The sequence below is a fragment of the Syngnathoides biaculeatus genome, chromosome 8, assembly GCF_019802595.1.
Source record: "Syngnathoides biaculeatus isolate LvHL_M chromosome 8, ASM1980259v1, whole genome shotgun sequence".
Classification (NCBI taxonomy): Eukaryota; Metazoa; Chordata; class Actinopteri; order Syngnathiformes; family Syngnathidae; genus Syngnathoides; species Syngnathoides biaculeatus.
In genome coordinates this window covers 17,556,570-17,574,142 of record NC_084647.1, presented here as the reverse complement: position 1 = coordinate 17,574,142, position 17,573 = coordinate 17,556,570, and the positions used below count along the sequence as shown (strand labels likewise).

General features: G+C 41.9%; 1 protein-coding gene across 2 annotated transcripts in view; it reads left to right on the top strand.

Annotated features, from left to right (window-relative positions):
• Positions 1 to 17,573, top strand: part of cadm2b (cell adhesion molecule 2b) — a 155,121-nt gene that overhangs the window by 101,586 nt on the left and 35,962 nt on the right. Inside the window, exon 5 of one of the 2 annotated variants that reach the window (XM_061827439.1) lies at positions 12,846 to 12,872. The exons of the other annotated variant lie outside the window; for it this stretch is intronic. Within the exon in view, the coding sequence (XP_061683423.1) occupies positions 12,846 to 12,872 (27 nt within the window). The remainder of the gene's footprint in view (positions 1 to 12,845; positions 12,873 to 17,573) is intronic. 2 annotated transcript variants of the gene reach the window in all.

The following is a 17,573-nucleotide window of genomic DNA, read 5'->3' as shown; positions in this document are numbered from 1 at the left end:
GCTGAGGGGAAAAAAAATCCAACAAAACATCGATTTGATTTAAGTGTCGTAGTAAAGTTCAAGGCCGCCGCAGTCAGGATGATGTCGAGGAAAGAGGAGGGGGGGGGACAAGAAAAAATAAACAGGGTAATAGATAACACTCGTCGTTGATATTGTCGGCATTGGCTTGAGCTTCATCAAAGCATCACTTTCCCGTCGGAAATAGCGCCGACTCTTGTGATTAATGGCCGGGTATGCACTACTTCTTCACAAGTGTGTTCATGAATTAAACAGAGAATGCTATTCCTTCCATCACGGTCACGTTAGAGCTTCCTGATCTGGTTGATAAAACCACATTTTGCTAGCAGGGAACTGTCAGAACATGGGCAAAGCTAATGACGCTTTAATTTGAGCATAATCTATTCAATACATGAAAAAATTACCAGACCCTGCTGTAAAAACACAAGCAATGGACACCCCACCCCAACCCCGTAGAATTGTTCAACCCGTAATAGCCGATAATAAAGGAGTGGTTTTTGAACTTTTAACACCAAGTACCAACAAAAAAGTTCAAAGCTTTCCCTCTAAAATAAGTGTTAGTTAAAACTGAAATATAGGTTTTATTTCTAAAAAGTACATTTAATGTTATTGTAAGACAATGTAACATCATACACAATTTAAACGTGTGCTTGAATATTCAATGAAAAGTAATTGCACTTAGAAGTTAAAAAAAAATAAAAATTCTTGAACTTTAAATACGATAATTTCCGGCCTATAAACTGCGACTTTTTTCACACACTTTCAACCCTGCGGTTTATGCGGCGATGCGGCTAATTTGTGCATTTTTTTCTAATGACCGCAAGCGGAAAAGGTAAGAGTGAGACCGGTGGAATATATGTACTGAGGAAGTGACTTTTACCGGTATGTTTTTTTTTAACCGGCCCGTGAGAGCTGCGCTAGCATTAGCGCTGCGCTAGCATGTTCCTGCTGTCTTACTGCCGTCTCTCAGTGATTTTTACCAGTATGTTTTTTTGTTTTTTTTTAACCGGCCCTATTAGCACTGTGCTAGCGTGTTGCTGCTGTGGTACTGCTGCATATCAGTGATTTTTACCAGTATGTTTTTGTTTTTTTTTTTAACCACGCCTGTTAGTGCTGCAGTAGAGTCAGCGGCGCGCTCGCGTGTTTCTGCTGTGTTACTGCAGCAGCTCAGTGATTTAGGTGTGTTTTTGTTTTTTTTCACCAGCTCTGTTCGTGCTGTGCTACCATGTTGCTACTGTGTAGCTGCAGTGGCTGTTTTTTTTTTTTTTTTTACCGGTATGTTTTTGTTTTGTTTTTTAACCAGCCCTGTTCGTGGTACCGTGTTGTTGCTATGTTAAGATAAAATAAGGTATTACCACTTTAAAACTCTTTCTGTGTACCCTCTTTCTTTGTAAATATCTCGTGTTTTAATGTGGGCACTTGCGGCTTTTACACGGGTGGGGCTTTTTGTATGTACCAAATGGTATTTCCTTTTCCAAATGTACTGGGTGAGGTTTATAATCCGGTGCGCTCTGTAGGCCGGAAATTACGGTACAATCGAACTGCACTGATTCTTTTGCATACCACTAGAGGGTGACTGTGTGCAACTAGTAATCCGTGTACCAGAGTTTGAACATCACCAGGCTGTATTTAGCGTTTTGTACCGCAAACTGTAATCGTACTATAATTAATATCATTTCAAACTCATCTCACAGTCCATTTTCTGAAAAGAAAAATAAGTGTTACAGATAATTTCATTACTTGTGTACATGCACATGGTGAATACTCTCCGTAACGTCCAGTAACAATCATGACTAAATTGACCTCATCTCTGATGGAGAAAAGTTTTTCTAGTCTAATTGGGTCACATCAACATAATCCACGGGGATTACTGATTGCCTTTAGTCCGATCTGTAGATTCCTGGTCGCCGTCTTTCTCTTTCACGTCCATACTTTCAACAATTCATAGCTTTTGCCATCTAGGGTATATATATATATTTTTTTTTTTGCATTGACAACCTCCATTACACGGCTATTATGTTGCGTCCGTTTTTTGCAACACGGTGTCGACCGGGAAAGCCCTGAAAGTGGTCTCATTCATCATTTATCGAGGTGATGCTGTGACACCTGAGTGTATTAAATCAAGTTTTTCAAAAACTGTGCTTTGGAACCTTCCCCCCCCCCCCTCTCTCCCTGGGCTCGTGTTGCAACATTTACAAGCTTGCGCTTCCATAAAGTGCTTCAATTGGAACATGGCATAGGAGAAATTAAATCACGGTTTGTTGTCGCTGCTGCAATATTGTTAGTTGGAAACGTTGGTATATGCCGCTTTCAGAGTTCTATTGAAAAGATTTACACATTGTTGATTTTTAACAGAGCGGCAGCAACAGGAAAGCTATCCTAGCCAACCTCATGCTAGTCCATAACTCCAAAGCACACCATTTTGAATCATTTCAAAATGATGAAATCACTAAATTTTGAATTGTAAGGTAGCCTAGCTAAATATGAATTTAGAAAAAGTAAATAATGAAAGATAGTCTTGACATATCAGGTTGTGCGAGTTGGCAACTACTTGATCTGGTGGATGGCAGATTAGCATACAAACGTGGTAAATGCTAAACTAAGCTTTTACAGCTCTCCACTGCTTCTAAATCAAAATTTTCATGGCTCCTGCCCACTGAATAAAACTTAAAAGGTTTCATAGCAACAACTAAGCGTGCAAGTACGTATAGACCATGAGAACATAAACCTTTGCTGCTAAGCAGCTAATGAGATAGCCTCTTAGATGCTGACACAATTTTGCAGCATTACTTAGCAAACCCTTATAGAGCTTGTGTAGGTGACATCACCATTTTCACGGTGCCATATTGGCGGTCAAAAAGAGCTGCTCAACAGTGTCGCAGAGGTCTACGGTGGTTAAGTGTGGCCACTATCGCTTCCGTGTACGTTCCGTGGAGACAATGCTGTCCTCTTTTTTTTTTTCCAATCATAGTTAATGAATGCAAGTTTGTGTCAAAGCAGCGGTCATTTATTTAAATATTGGTATTTGTATTGAATACTAGCTGACAAGATCGATTGAAATGTTAAAATGATCGATGGAAAATGCCGTCAACCCGTCACTATGTGGGATTCATTCCTGATTGAGAACAGATCCAGCAACTAAGTATTTGTATGCGTCCAGACTTTTATACACTTTCAAACTTTTCCATTGAAATCTCGACGACTTACTCATCAGGTCCGTGTGTATATCCAGTTGTCCAAGACTAGCGGAAGCGAATTAACAGTCCACTTTCCTATCGGCAAAAACATCGACTTCGGCATTAAACACGGGTCCTCTATGCCGAGTTTATCTAATTTTCACCTTCTACATGTCTAACGATATCGGACAAGACTCTGGGCGTCATGCCACGTGACATATTTTCATGTCGTCTCCAACCGACTCATCATTGAACAATGCTTTGTTAGACCAGCAATATGGCGACGTAAACAATAGACACGTGATTTTATGACCTAGGGGCATGAGCTCTATAGTCATCTACATAAGTATACAACTTATCAAAATCAAAAATCGTTCATTTTTAAGATACAATCCAATGCCAGTTAGCTAACAACAGCGCAGGGTTGTTTTTACTGCCTTAACATGCTACTACACTTAGATCGTTGCCTTCTCACGCAATAACAGCAATTAAACCACTCAAAATGGACTCCGAAGAGGCAGTCATTCTTAAACATCTCGTAGAATTAAAGTTATGTGCGTACGGTTGTATTTTCAATATTCACACTCATTTATTTAGCATTTTATGAGCAGGTTGTATAAAAAGATTAAGTACGTCGTCTGAAAAATGCAAAGTGCACAGATACGGATGATGTGCCGTGTGCGCGCTGCATAATGATGAATCCGACAAAGTTTTTTTTTTTTCTATTACAGAGGGAGTGAAGGGCTGAACCGTGTGTGTGTGTGTGTGTGTGTGTTGTGCGCGTTGTGTGAGGAATGGAATGTGTTTCTGCAGCAGTGTGTCACAGGGAGAAGCACAATGCGTTGTCTGTGAGCATCCTTTTCACTGTCACTCACACAAAAATTATCATTTGGAAACGTTATCTTGTTCACTTGCTCCTGAATACAAATTAAATTGGCATAATATTGGAAAGACAACAATGGTGGCGCTGCTGCATTGAAACCAAAATAAGTTATATTTTCCACCCGCAAATTGAAAGGCGTATAATTGAGTATGCAAATAAAAGTTTTCCGAGTATTCTCCTCCCGACGATTCTACTTCATCTTTGACGCATAGAAAACGGCTTCATTGAGTGTTCTTTTGTTTTGTTTTGTTTTGTTTACAAAAGGAAGCTTCATTGAACGCTCGTAATTGTTATGCATGCCAAAGTGTGCGAGTTAGCTTCAGTGGAGGCGATATTGTAGTTGGTGTTTACAAAAACATGCATTTTAGGTTCACAGATGACTAAATTATGTATTTGAAAAGTAGTTTAATTGAACATTTAATTGCCTTTGATTTCTACTAAAGCATGTACTGTATGTAAAGTTCAGTGTAGACGCTAGATTAGTTTTAATTAGTTTTGGGTTAACCCATTCGTGGGCAACGTCCCATTTTTGGGATATTATGATTTTCCCGCATTATGTCCTTCAGTATATCAAAATATTGAAGTGTTTTAATCTGAAGCCATACTTTGGTATCAGGAGAGGAAAAATCATCGGTCAAAGTTAGCACGGAGTTATTTCCCTTTCCTTCCTGACCCAATATGACTGCCTCAAGTTATCATATACTGTAATTTAGCCATAAATTAAAAAGAAGTGTTATTTCCTTGATTGTGGCCTGTTAGGAGACTTTTATCTCAAAAAGGCAAAAAATTGCCACCCTCTCCATGAATGGGTTAAAACAATATTATAATTATTCGTTTATAATCATTTAACAATCAACATCAGCACATATCACGTAGTTGTGGACTTAAAAATTAAAATGAATTAGTAATTTTGGGCTTTTTTTGTGTGTGATGACATATTTGATTTTCAACCAGATTTTGGCCCACCACATTTTTCCCAAAAAATGATGTGAGCATGTGACATCAAGAGCAGAAGAAGAGGACATAATCTCAATCCTCATTAAAGAAGAGGACATTATCTCAATCCTCATTAAGCCATTATTTATTGTTCTCCACCATAATTGTCCCCTATATTGAAAAATTGTATTAAATTCCGAGTGAGAATAGTGAGGTTAGATACATTTGAGTAGGCTTGTTTTCTTAAAAGCGATTGCTGGAATTCATTATTGCGAAGGAAGGCACAGCACGAGATAATTACGTGTGCATTAATTTCCGCCAAGATACATGTGTTTTGTCATCTTAATAATATAGTGATTATATCACTCACCTTTAAAAAAAAAAAAAGAGAGAGAATAAGGGTTTGGGAAGATGACGCAACACAGGCGTTTGGTTTTAAGACTTTTTGTCCGTTGGTGGCTTTGTACAACCGCGGCAGTCTTTGCTGGGCACAGTTGATCGGAATAAATTTCCAATATGAACTAGATTCCATCCATCCAGTCATTTTCTTTGCCGGAGCGCCCGGAGGAAACCAACCCAGGCACGGGGAGAACATGCAAACTGCACACAGGCTGGTCCGGGATTGAACCTGAGACCTTGGAACTGTGAGGCCAACACTTTACCAACTAATCCACCGTGTCGCCCCTAGACTAGATTGTCTTTGAAGTTAGCAAAAATTGATTAATCGAAGACTCTACATTGTTTTTGGCCCTGCTGTTAATTAAAACACTTTGATTCTGGGCTTTAACACTTTGACAATTATACTAACGGAGCAAGAAAAAGTCTTTCTATTTATCTTGACTCTAAACTCTCCTCTTTTTTTTTTTATTGATGCATGTCTTCTCACAAGACAAATCTCAGTTAGCTGCCGTTTACCCGCCGATTCGGCCAAGCTGCTTTCTAATGTCGCCTCGTGATTCGGCTCAAGGATGCGAGCGCGTGAGCAGAATGTGATGTAGCGCTCCCGTTCCGAGGGTTAGTTACATAGCGGTCCTCCCGGGAGATTTTGTCACGACACGCTGGCGGAGGCGAAGGCCAGATAGCAGCTCGTGGCGCGTTTGAGGACACTTCTCAGCGGAGGAATGGCCAAAGAGATTGGTAGTCCGTCCGCCTGCTTCTATTAGTTCTTTTTCCTTATTGCTTTCTTATCTGGCCGCCGTTTGCCACACATCGGCTGTTCATTTGTCTCGTGCGCCATCTCGGTCGATCCTGCGCTTGGTTAATGGAAGTTCACTGTGGTCGTTCTTCAGATGTGGCGAATTATCGGAAAAAGGAAACCAAGGGCTTGCTTCAAGATGACTGTTGTCATCCCCGTTTGAGCTTCATGCATAAAACTAAGAGATTTACACATAGTTTGTTTCATCAAACCAGATAACTTACGAAGGTCGCCTAGTTTAATGCTAACACGCCACTAAAGGCTAAAGAAACTTTAATCAATGTCGCAGTCCATAGAACCCCTCAAGGAACAGATCTTTGAACACAAACAGTGCAGCAACATGTAGACAGACAGTGTAATTATACTTAAAAGGTCTTATCCTTTGCGAAAACCGAAAAATATCACTGCAGCTTTTTGAGTCACAAGTATAGAGCTCATGCATGTGATGTCACAATTTCACGGCGCCATATTGCCGGTCAAAAAGAGCTGCTTGACAGTGTGGGGGGCATTGAACCGGAGCAGAATATACACAATACCCGAGACTTGTTGTGCTGTTAGTTGTTATAACAGATGAAACGGATATTTAAAGAGGTCATTCTATAGAATACCAGTTGAAAAGACAAGAAGAGATTGATGGATTGTCACGTCCTATCGGAAACGAGAGTAGGACCCAAATGCAGGAACTCGGAAGACGCAAGGTAGTTCCTGCATTTGGGTCCTACTCTCGTTTCCGATGGGACGTGACAGAACGAACTGGCCGGCGTCGCCGGGACCGACGCAAGGTAGACCGTCTGCCGGAGGACCAAGCCTGTCCAATCCGGGTAGGCTCCTTGACGTCCTCCACTTCCGTGTCTTACGCTCCGCCAGCGAGGTATGAATACGTCCCGAACACGACCCGTCCGGCTCCTCATATTCTTATGGACTCTGACTTTTTGGAATATGAGGAGGAGCATGATTTGTATGACCGGCTGCCTGAGTACGACTCCGATGACTTGGATTTTGAATCTCTTTGCCCGGCTTTTCATCCCAGTCAGTTCGCACCACCTCCCCGCGTTCCCAGCACCCGAACTTCTTCGCCCGGTGGATACAAATACACCAATCCGTTTGAGGGAACCCGCTTGGCCATCTACCAGTGACCTCCGCGCGGCGGCCAGAGGAGACGCCCCGGCCGGGCGCTCCCTTGTGTCTCCCGCTGCGTGGCAACTAAGACACAGTCCTCCCACTCCTCGCCGGCAACGGTGAAACCCGCAGACCCGCAGCTGTTGGCGAAGCTTCCAGCCCAGAGGGAGGAGGAGTCACCAAATCACGAGGGGTTCCGCCGCGAAATGCGGGCGGAGATAGATCGGCAGAGCGCCGAATTGGCGGCTCTCACGGCCCAGGTCCGGGAAGGATTTGTGAACCTGCGTCAGCAGCGAGTCCGTCGCCGTTGCGACGTCAGCGTAGCTCGGCTGGTTCGCCAATCCGCGCAACCGCGGACACCCGCCCAGCCCAGGCTGGAGCGGCAGGATCATGACATGGATGTGCACGGAAGTGTGTTGCGGCCACACGTGTAACTATGGTAAACCTCTCCATGACAGACGTTTTTTTTTTAAATATGCATTGTTCTCAAACGAGTCCAATGCGTATTTTAAAAAAGAACATGAATCGCGGAGGTTTATGTAGGTTAACATGGGGCCGCAACACGGTTCCGTGTGCGTGGGCTGAAGCCGATCCCAGTGGTTTCTTTTCTTTTTTTTAAATACGCATTGGACTCTTTTGAGAATAATGCATATTTTAAAAAACACGTCTGTCACGGAGAGGTTTACCGAAGTTTAATGTGTGGCCGCAACACGCTTCGTGTACGAGGAGCCAACTCCCCGTCTTTTTTTTGTTCCAATCATAGTTAATCAATGCGAGTTTGTGTAAAACCAGGGGTCAGTGGCTCCATCACTATTTGGGATTTATTCTTGATTGAGAACAGATCCAGGAACGAAGTATTTGTATGCGTCCTGACTTTTCTACGCTTTCAAACTCTTCCGTGTAAATCTCGACGACTTACTCACCAGATCCATGTGTGGATCAGTTGTCCAAGACAAGCGGAAGCGGGTTAACAATCGAATTTCTTATCGGCGAAAACATCCACTTCGGAATTAAATATGGGTCCTCTTGCCTAGTGTCTCTCATTTTTCCACATCCCTTCATTTATTATCACCTTCTAAATGTTTAACGGTATCGGACAAAACTCTGGGCCTCGTGTTATGAGATGTATTTTCGTCTCGTCTCCAACCGACTTAGCATTGAAGAATGCTTTGTTTGACCGGCACTTCCGGCCAGTGACGTGATTTCATGACGTAGGTGCACGAGCTCTATAGATCCTGAAAAATGCTCACGTATACTAAAAAGTATATTTACGTTACTTCCCATGACTGATGTCATTCACATGCTTTTTTTTTCTTGTCCCCTGTAGGTTAAATATGTGTGCTGGGTTGTTTATTTGTAGAGCGTTCGAGACCTGACTTGCTTGTTTAAACATCTAAAGCTTAACTTCAGAGACAGGAGAAGCCTGTTTCAACAACACAAAATGCTCTTGAATAATACGAAGAAAAGCCGTGGAATGAGGTTAAGGATGCTCGGATCAAAACAGTCTACATTAAGATTATGTTTGATGCATGCCAAAGCAAGATTCCCACGTATTAGTTTTCCTATAGGAAATCACTAAAATCATCAATGATCGCAAAACCTTAAAACACCCTTTGTAACTTTTTTTTAATCAATGGCATTAAATATGTATCCATCCGTTTTATCAGCCACTTATCCTCACAAGGGTCGCTGGAGTGCTGGACCCTATCCGAGCTATCATCTGGCAGGAGGTGTGGTACTCTCTGAACTGGTCGCCAGCCAATCGCAGGGCACACGGAAACAGACAAAAGTACCACTCACAATCACACCTCGGGGCAATTTAGAGTGTCCAATTAATGTTTTTGGGATGTGGGGGGTGAAACCGGAGTGCCCGGAGAAAGGCCACGCAGGCATGCGAAGAACATGCAAACTCTACACAAGGAGGGCTGGGATTGAACCTGGGTCCTCAGAACTGTGAGGCCAATGCCCTAACCAGTTGCGTCGGCATGCTGCCTGGAAGTACATAAGTTTATTAATTTTATACAAGTGTTACTATTACTATAAAATTGTAAACTGGCCATTAATTAGAACACTAAAACAAAGATATAACACTTATAATGATTTATGAATGAAGCAAGTTTACAGATGTGCATCGGGCATTTCGTAAGCCTTGAGCAGTCATACAAGTCTAAAAATAAATTAAGACATGTAAAAATCAGTAATGCAATAATTGGGCATATCTGTAAAGGCTTTTGTTAATTTTTTTTTTTTTGTCTTTTCTTTTTGGAATGCAGTTAGTTTTCCCAAAAGGCTCCCGTTGTGGTTGTTTTAATGAAAACAAATGAGTATTTTGCTTTTGGTCCCATGTTTGAGCAATAACACACACGAGAAAAAAAAGTGCTGCGTGTGTGGAAGTGTAGCGAGAAAACAGGACACACAAAGACAGAAACACGCAAACGCAAAAGACGGCGCGTTACTTACACGGCAGGCCGCCTCTCAAAGAGCCTCCCCTGCAAACGTGTCAGCGTCGTCGTGATCGATGGCCGCGCTTCTCGCATAGCAGCGGAGAGGAAGCCGTCGTTTCGACATTGATCGCCTCGAATAAAAACTTGTCGCTATTTTTGTCCGCACGTGGCTGATGAGAAACTGAAACGGTTGTCCTTGACGACGACGGCAACAGCGCCGGTGACAATGTCACCGAGCACCCTCGGCAATGTTCTGTCACAGACGGGAAGCGACCTCCGCATCCCTGGCAGTTACTCTTACTTCTTGTGTCCATTTATGATTAATATGCCATTATCATCTTACAGTTAATACAGTTCATATTTATTGTATAGGGGCGGCACAGTGAGTCAGCCGGTGAAGCGTTGGCCTCACAGTTCTGAGGTCCCGGGTTCGATCCCGGACCCGCCTGTGTGGAGTTTCTTCCTCACCCATTCCAAAAACAAAAATAATTGGACACTATATATTTCCCCTAGGTTTGATTGTGAGTGCGGTTGTTTGTCTCTCTGTGCCCTGCGATTGGCTGGCAACCAGTTCAGGGTGTACCCTGCCCCTGCCCGTTGACAGCTGGGATAAGGTCAAGCACTCCCTGTGACCCTCGTGAGGATAAGTGGCGAAGAAAATGGATGGATTTATTTATACACTGTTTAGTTTAAAAGTTTAAAAAAAAAAAAAAAAGGAAAAGGGGAAAATTATGTCTGTTTACCACATTTTAATTTGGGTGCAACTAATTACTTTTTTTTTTCTGGGTAGCCTTAAAAAAAAGGACGCAGAGAATCCGACGGCAGTCTAATCTGTATTGGATGTTTTGGCTCGGGTTCACGTAAGGACACACAAGCACATGGATTGAAAAACCCGAGTTGTTCTTTTACCCCGGAATGCAGGATACAAGATTTTCTGACGAGCACGGGAGCTCTTCCGCTTGTAGAAAACGTGAGTTGCCTCACGATGACAAACTTCAAATCATTTTTAAACGTAGAACAGGCCACTGAGAAAAAATAACCAGCACGTGAGCGGCCTCGTGATGACGAACCAAAATAACCGAACCACATGCTGCTTCACCTGCGTCGCCACATGTCTGGCAGAGCATCTTTGCGCGCTGTGCGATCGTCTTTTCAGAGGTGCCGTGGTGATTTCAAAATGCCACAATTGGCATCGTTTACCCTTTTTGCATCCGAGCACATATTTTTGGCACATGATCATGGATGATAGGCTGCTTGATATGTAAAAAAAAATCAAGATTTGATGGTAAGTCAACCTGGCTGCCGTGTTTGATTTGTTGGTAAAGTCGTTGTATTTTCTTGTAGTTATTACGGGAGGGTGGAAATGCATAATATGCTGCTTCCTGTGTGACAAAATGATCACAAATAAAAGGATATTGAACAATTCAGCCTGTTTGGTTGTTGTATTGCTTCACTTTAATGGGAACTTGTGTTTTGTTGTCATTGTAATAAAAAAAAAAAAGAAGAAGAAAGAGCTCCTGTGTTCAGGACAGTGGATGGTATGTTGCTGTCTGGGTAAGAAAATGATATTTTGGAGTCAGAATTGATGACAAATCAAGCTAGTTAGTTGCACCTTGTTGTGTGTTGTTGTCACTGTGGTTAAAATACTTTTTTTTTTATTGCTGTTTTTAGATAGTGCTCGATATGGTGTTTTCTATGTAAGAAAGAAGACAATGAGTTTAGAAAAGGAGGAAAAGTCACCCTGGCTGACATTTTTGATTTGTGTGTGCATGAGTGCGTGGGTGCGTGTGTGTGTGTGTGTGTGTGTGTGTGTGTGTGTGTGTGTGTGTGTGTGTGGTGTGTGTGTGTGTGTGTGTGTGTGTGTGTGTGTGTGTGTGTGTGTGTGGATACAAGCTTTCTTTTATCTAAGACAGCGCATGATATGCCGCTTGCTCCATTTGATATTCAAGACAGTGGAGTCAGAAGTGGGGACAAAGTAGTCTGACTGGCTTTTGAATGTGGATATTCGTTATTGGAAGACTTTGATGGCCGATTGTTGACAACAGCGCATGATATGTGTCATGTGCAGGGCTGGACCACGGCCAGGAGGGGCGATTTCATCTATGACGCCTGTCGTCGGTCACAGTTGTTTCACATGAGGCACTGTGATTAAGTTTTGTCACTTTGTTGAGTATGCTTTACCGCATCCAGGGTTACTCCCCCACTGCGCCATTATAATCCAGTCCTGCCTTTGTTAGGCTCTTTTAATTGTCTCATCATTATCAGACATTGTTTCTTGGTTTTTTTTTTTTTGGATCCTGCTTTCTTCGACTGTGTCGTGGTGCACAACTTTAGTTTATAATAAAACCCACTGAACATCACGTCCTCGTCTTGGAGTCCTGCATTTGGGTCCGCCTGTGCACCGTTGGTTCGTGACAGATATGCTGTTTGGATTAAAGAAAAAAGAACAACATTTGAATTATAATAGGGGATAAACCAGCGAGTGTTGCATGCTTGACGTGAATTGTCATATTTTCACATTAATCTTACTGGTTGTTAGATTCTCTATTAAAGTGCATCGTACGCTGCTGGCTGCGTTTAAAAAAAAAAAAAAAAAAAAAAAAAAAGCAGTTGTACACAAATAATTTGGTTACCTGATGAAACTATGTATGGAGTAGATGAAAGCAAGATTTGCCGGCAAGCTTGATATGTTGTTGTCATGGAAACAAGATGCTTTATTCAAGATAGTGAATGATATGATGCTTGCCATGTAAGAAAAATCAAACATCGGCCTAATCATCACAGTTTTTTTTTGTTATAATCGCATACTCGACGTGTGGGGTGTCGTACTTCAATGTCATTGTTGTTGAAATTAGCTCTCTTAATTAAAGACATCTGAACTTTGTCTACTCTTTGGACGAATAGCGGCAAATAAATAAATAAAACACAAACTGCATGTTCAAGTAAAGTTGTTTTTTTTTTTGACAAGTCACACGTTTGACTGTGTGCTGTATTAACTATAAATGTGTCTCTTTCCCCTCCGTGCTTCCTGTCTAACCTGCTGTTTTTCTCGCTTTGCCCCCTCACGCTATCAGTTGAAGGGACAAAAAGCAAACCCAGAGGTGAGTTATTGCCTCCATTTTCTTGCAACATGATTTATATTGCACGCAGTTAGCAATAAAATGCATGTGGCACGGCCTTTATATCCTGACCCCACACACCCACCCCCACCTCGCCCGTCTCTAGAGCCAAGGGGGCATTAACATATGGCGCTCGTGGCAGAGCGTTTTCTTCTTCTTCTTCTTCTTTCGCTTCACTGGTATTCTTCTGCAAGAGAGGTTCGCTGATGCTTGCAGCACAGTACGAGCAAATATGTAAAGATGCACGGTAAGAAGTCGGGCTCAGCGATGGGGGAGTTCAAGGTCATCAGTGGCTCATATGGAAACAGGAAGTAGAAAAAACGAGTTACCGCTATGAGCACAACTGCCTACTTTAAGTCCTCTTGTAAGAAGCTAAGCACTCAACACCAAACAAACAATATTGAGACAGAGCTCATATGAGAGGCCACGGTGAAGGTTTTCCAGAGCTGTCATTATTTTGTCGATATGCCCAAATATGGTATTCAATGAAAAGCGCTTTCATTTCTCGCAATTTTCACTCTTAACAAGGGCAAAAATCTATTTGTACTAAACCATATTGAGTCGCACCTCATTTGAAGTGCCATGGTCAGGGCTTTCCAGATATGTCATTAATTTGTCAATAGGCTCGTGTATGTTGACACATTGTTCTATTTGTCCGAAATCAACACGTGGCAGGGTCTGCGTTCATTTTGCGTTTATTTTTTTTATTCCGTTTTTTTCTTTGTCGAGCGGTACGTCCGCACGTTAATGCAGTTTGGCTGACATCTACAACCTCTGAGACTTTCAAATAATTTGACACTATCAATCATATCAATCAATATGATTTGACAGCTCAAAAATGTATTGCTCTGTCTTTCAGTAGAGGTCATCGGTCTTCACAACTGATATATGAGTATAGTTTACCGGGAGAAGATATTGTTTTTCTGACCCATTTTCCGATGTGGATGTATTGTCTGCTCCGCAGACACACAAAAGAGACAAATACTAAGAACTAACCGTCCTCCTCATGGGGATATTTATTGCCAGTCCATCCCTCGGTCCTCCCACTGTGCCAAATCACAGGGGAGGACTTTGCTCGGTGCCGGCAGAGTCGAGTGCACTAACTCAATTCAGCCTCAAAAACAAAAATGTCCTTTTTGATGGAGGGTGCAGCTCATTGCATTGTTTTCCTGTTTTGTCTTCTCACTTAATAGGCTTTTTAACATTTTAATTAACTCATTAAACATTGCACTAAATTGCAAGGCACGTAGCGTGATCTGATGAAAGCCTTCACAGATAAAGAATGCATTCTTAAAAGTTCTCCCAGAAAATAAAGTAAAGTAAAGTAAAGTAAAATAAATCCTCCATAAAATGAATAAAAATCCTGACATTAGCGTAATTTCCGGCCTACGAGCCGTGACTTTTTTCACACGGTTTCAACCCTGCAGTTTATGCGGTGATGCGGTGTACCGAGGCTTATAACCAGGTGCACTCTATAGGCCGGGAATCAAACAGTACCCCAAACCTGTTTGTTTAAAAAAATTATAAAAATCCACAGGTTAAAAAAAAAATAGTTGTGCAGGTTAGAACAAAACTACAGTAAATCCATAAAATTTTGCACAGGCTTAAACAGTATGCTAAAGAAACAAAAGTTTTTGTCGATTTAAGTAGGATTACTAAAAATCTGCGATCCCCTGTTATGACTCCCCCCAGTTTGAAAACGGTTATAATAAGACTACCGTAACTCCCCAAAAGTGGTGCTGGTTAAAACGAGGCTGCGGTAAAGCCACAGAAAATTGCGCAGATTTTAACGAAAGTATCGCAAGTCCAACACATTTTTTGCAATTAAAATGAAATGACTGAAAAACCTGATGTGAAAGACTACCGTAAATCTGTGAAAATTAATGTGCAAGTTAAAAAAAAGTTGTCCAGGTTAAATGGAGACTGCAACAAATTCCTCAAAAGTTTCACATCTAAAAACAAGGTAACCGGATTATAAACCTCACCCAGTACATTTGTAAAGGAAATACCATTTGGTACATACACAAGCCCCACCTGTGTAAAAGCCGCAAGTGCCCACAAAGAAACAGGGCTGGTTAAAAAAAACAAAACAAAAAACATACCTAAATCACTGAGACGTGGCAGTAACACAGCAGAAAGCCACTAGTGCGGCGCTAACGCTAGCAGGGCCGGTTAAAAAGAAACATGCCGGTAAAAATCACTTAGACGCAGCAGTAACACAGCATCTTCAAAAAACTTCGCGCTTTATAGGCCGGAAATTACGGTACACAACAAATTAGCCAGATTAAAATAACACGAACGTTAATTCCCTCAGATTGCGCAAGCTAAAACTAAGACTACCATAATTCTTCTAACAGCTGTGCAATTTAAAACAGCACTACTGTAAATCCCCAAAATGTCATGCAGGTTCAAACGAAGACTAGTTTAAATCCATCTGCTGCCATCATCGCTTGCAGTCAGTCATGAGCCTCAGATGAAGAGCGAAATGAAGACCGTTAGTAATCTGGGCCAAAGCAATCATAGCCTTTATCGTCACTGAATTAGCGTTTTCCATCACGGAATCAGCGGGATATCGACAAGGCCCGCACGGTCCGACGTTCCCTCGTCGATTCCGAAGGGTGACGAAGAGTTCCTGACACGCTTTGGATTTCAAGTTTGAAGACATGCGTCACTCTGGACAGGTAATTTAACGATTAGCTCCCGCTAATGGATAAGACGAGATTTAGTGCTAATTATCTAGCGTCCTTAAAGACTTCTTAAATCTTTCCAATCAAGGAGAGAAATAGCTTAGCGGCGAGGGTTTATTGCCAGACTGTTGGCGTTAACAACATTTCTGTCAGCGTGAGCGATGACTGGCAGTGACAAATATGACCTTTCCCTCGTTATTGGAACAATTTAGGTGTAATATGTGTTATTCCTCTAAGGGCTGGCACGGAAGGTCAGTGAAGGTGACGAGGCGTGTGGAGATGTTGTGTTGCCTTCAAGAAGCACATGATTGGGAAAATAAAAAATTGGAAAAAAAAACAAGCCAGTCTTATCTGCTTACCAGTCCCGAGCTTTCTCGTTATCAACACTTTCCAGTTAATGAACGTGTCATATTCACGAATGATCCCCTTGATGAACGCTGTTTGTGTAATTTCATGCATTTAAAATGCATGTACGCACGCAAAGGTCATAAAGAGCAGCATGGATACAATGGAACTCACATATTTGTTCATTCAACATCAGTAGAAAAGGTGAAAGTTTGCTGCATGCTTGGCATTGGAAGAAATTCCCCCCTCTGGTGGACAAATCCAGTGGGCCCAATTAAATTGGACTGTAAAATAATGACCTAGTTCAATAATGTCATTTTTAAGGGTTTTCTGTGGATTTTTTTTGGGAGGGGAGGGTGTTGGTTGGACCCGGCGATGCAACAATGTGCGCCATTCAATGTTTGATTTCAATTTATTTATTTATTTTTAGTTATACAAGCAAATTGCCGGTTACATGATTGAAAATTATATGCATGTTTGAATCAGTTTTTAATAATTGATTTATTCAGAGTGGACACAACTCTTCATATTATATTTCATATAATTATTTGAATCACAGTTTTTATATATATATATATATATATATATATATATATATATATATATATATATATATATATATATATATATACAGAGAGAGAGAGGGCCACGGTGGTTCAGCTGCAAAGTGATGGCCTCACAGTTCTGAGGTCCCCGGTTCAATCCCAGCCCCGTCTGTGTGGAGTTTGCATGTGGTACCTCTACCCACGAACGTCTCTCGTAACAAAAATTCAGGTTACAAAACACCTCCTGGGAAAAATACCGTCTCTAGTTACAAAGGAAATTCAGGATACAAAAGGAAAAAAACGGCACTGGATTTCCTAAATTCCACTGAGCATAAAAAATCTGTAAAGTGTTGGCCTCACAGTTCTGAGGACCCGGGTTCGATCCTGGCCCCGCCTGTGTGGAGTTTTCATGTTCTCGCCATGTCTGCATGGGCTTTCTCCGGGCACTCCGGTTTCCTCCCACATCCCCAAAAACATGCAACATTAATTGGACACTCTATATTGCCCCTAGATATGATTGTGAGTGCGACTGTTGTCTGTCTCCATGTGCCCTGCGATTGGCTGGCAACCAGTTCAGGGTGTAACCCGCCGCCTGCCCTTTCACAGCTGGGATAGGCTCCAGCACTCCCCGTGACCCTCGTGAGGATAAGTTGCGAAGAAAATTTATATATGTATATATGTATGTATGTACGTTCTCTCCCTAGCACAAACGAGTGCATTTGCTGTGTTGCCTGTATGCATAGCTGCACTTGGGAATCTTCCTTTTCGACATTTAATACGCGTACGTCCAGTATTTGTACACAATATACAGTGGAACCTTGGAAAAGCCGTACAATAGAGGACACGCAGTTCGTTTTGCATACACACGACGTCAATAACCGCGCATGCCTCTCATTTCAGTCGCAAGGCACCCTTGCAGAAAAACAAGTACATGCTGTGGAATCTTGCTTACGTGCTCTGTATTGGGGGGGGGGGGGGGTTTACAGCCATCTGATGGACGAATATTAAAATTAAACATTAAAAAAACAGGATAGGTACTCCTAATGGAAATGCTAAAGCTAAGATTTGCATTAGTTTATGTTGTGATAAATGTGGGATTATATTTA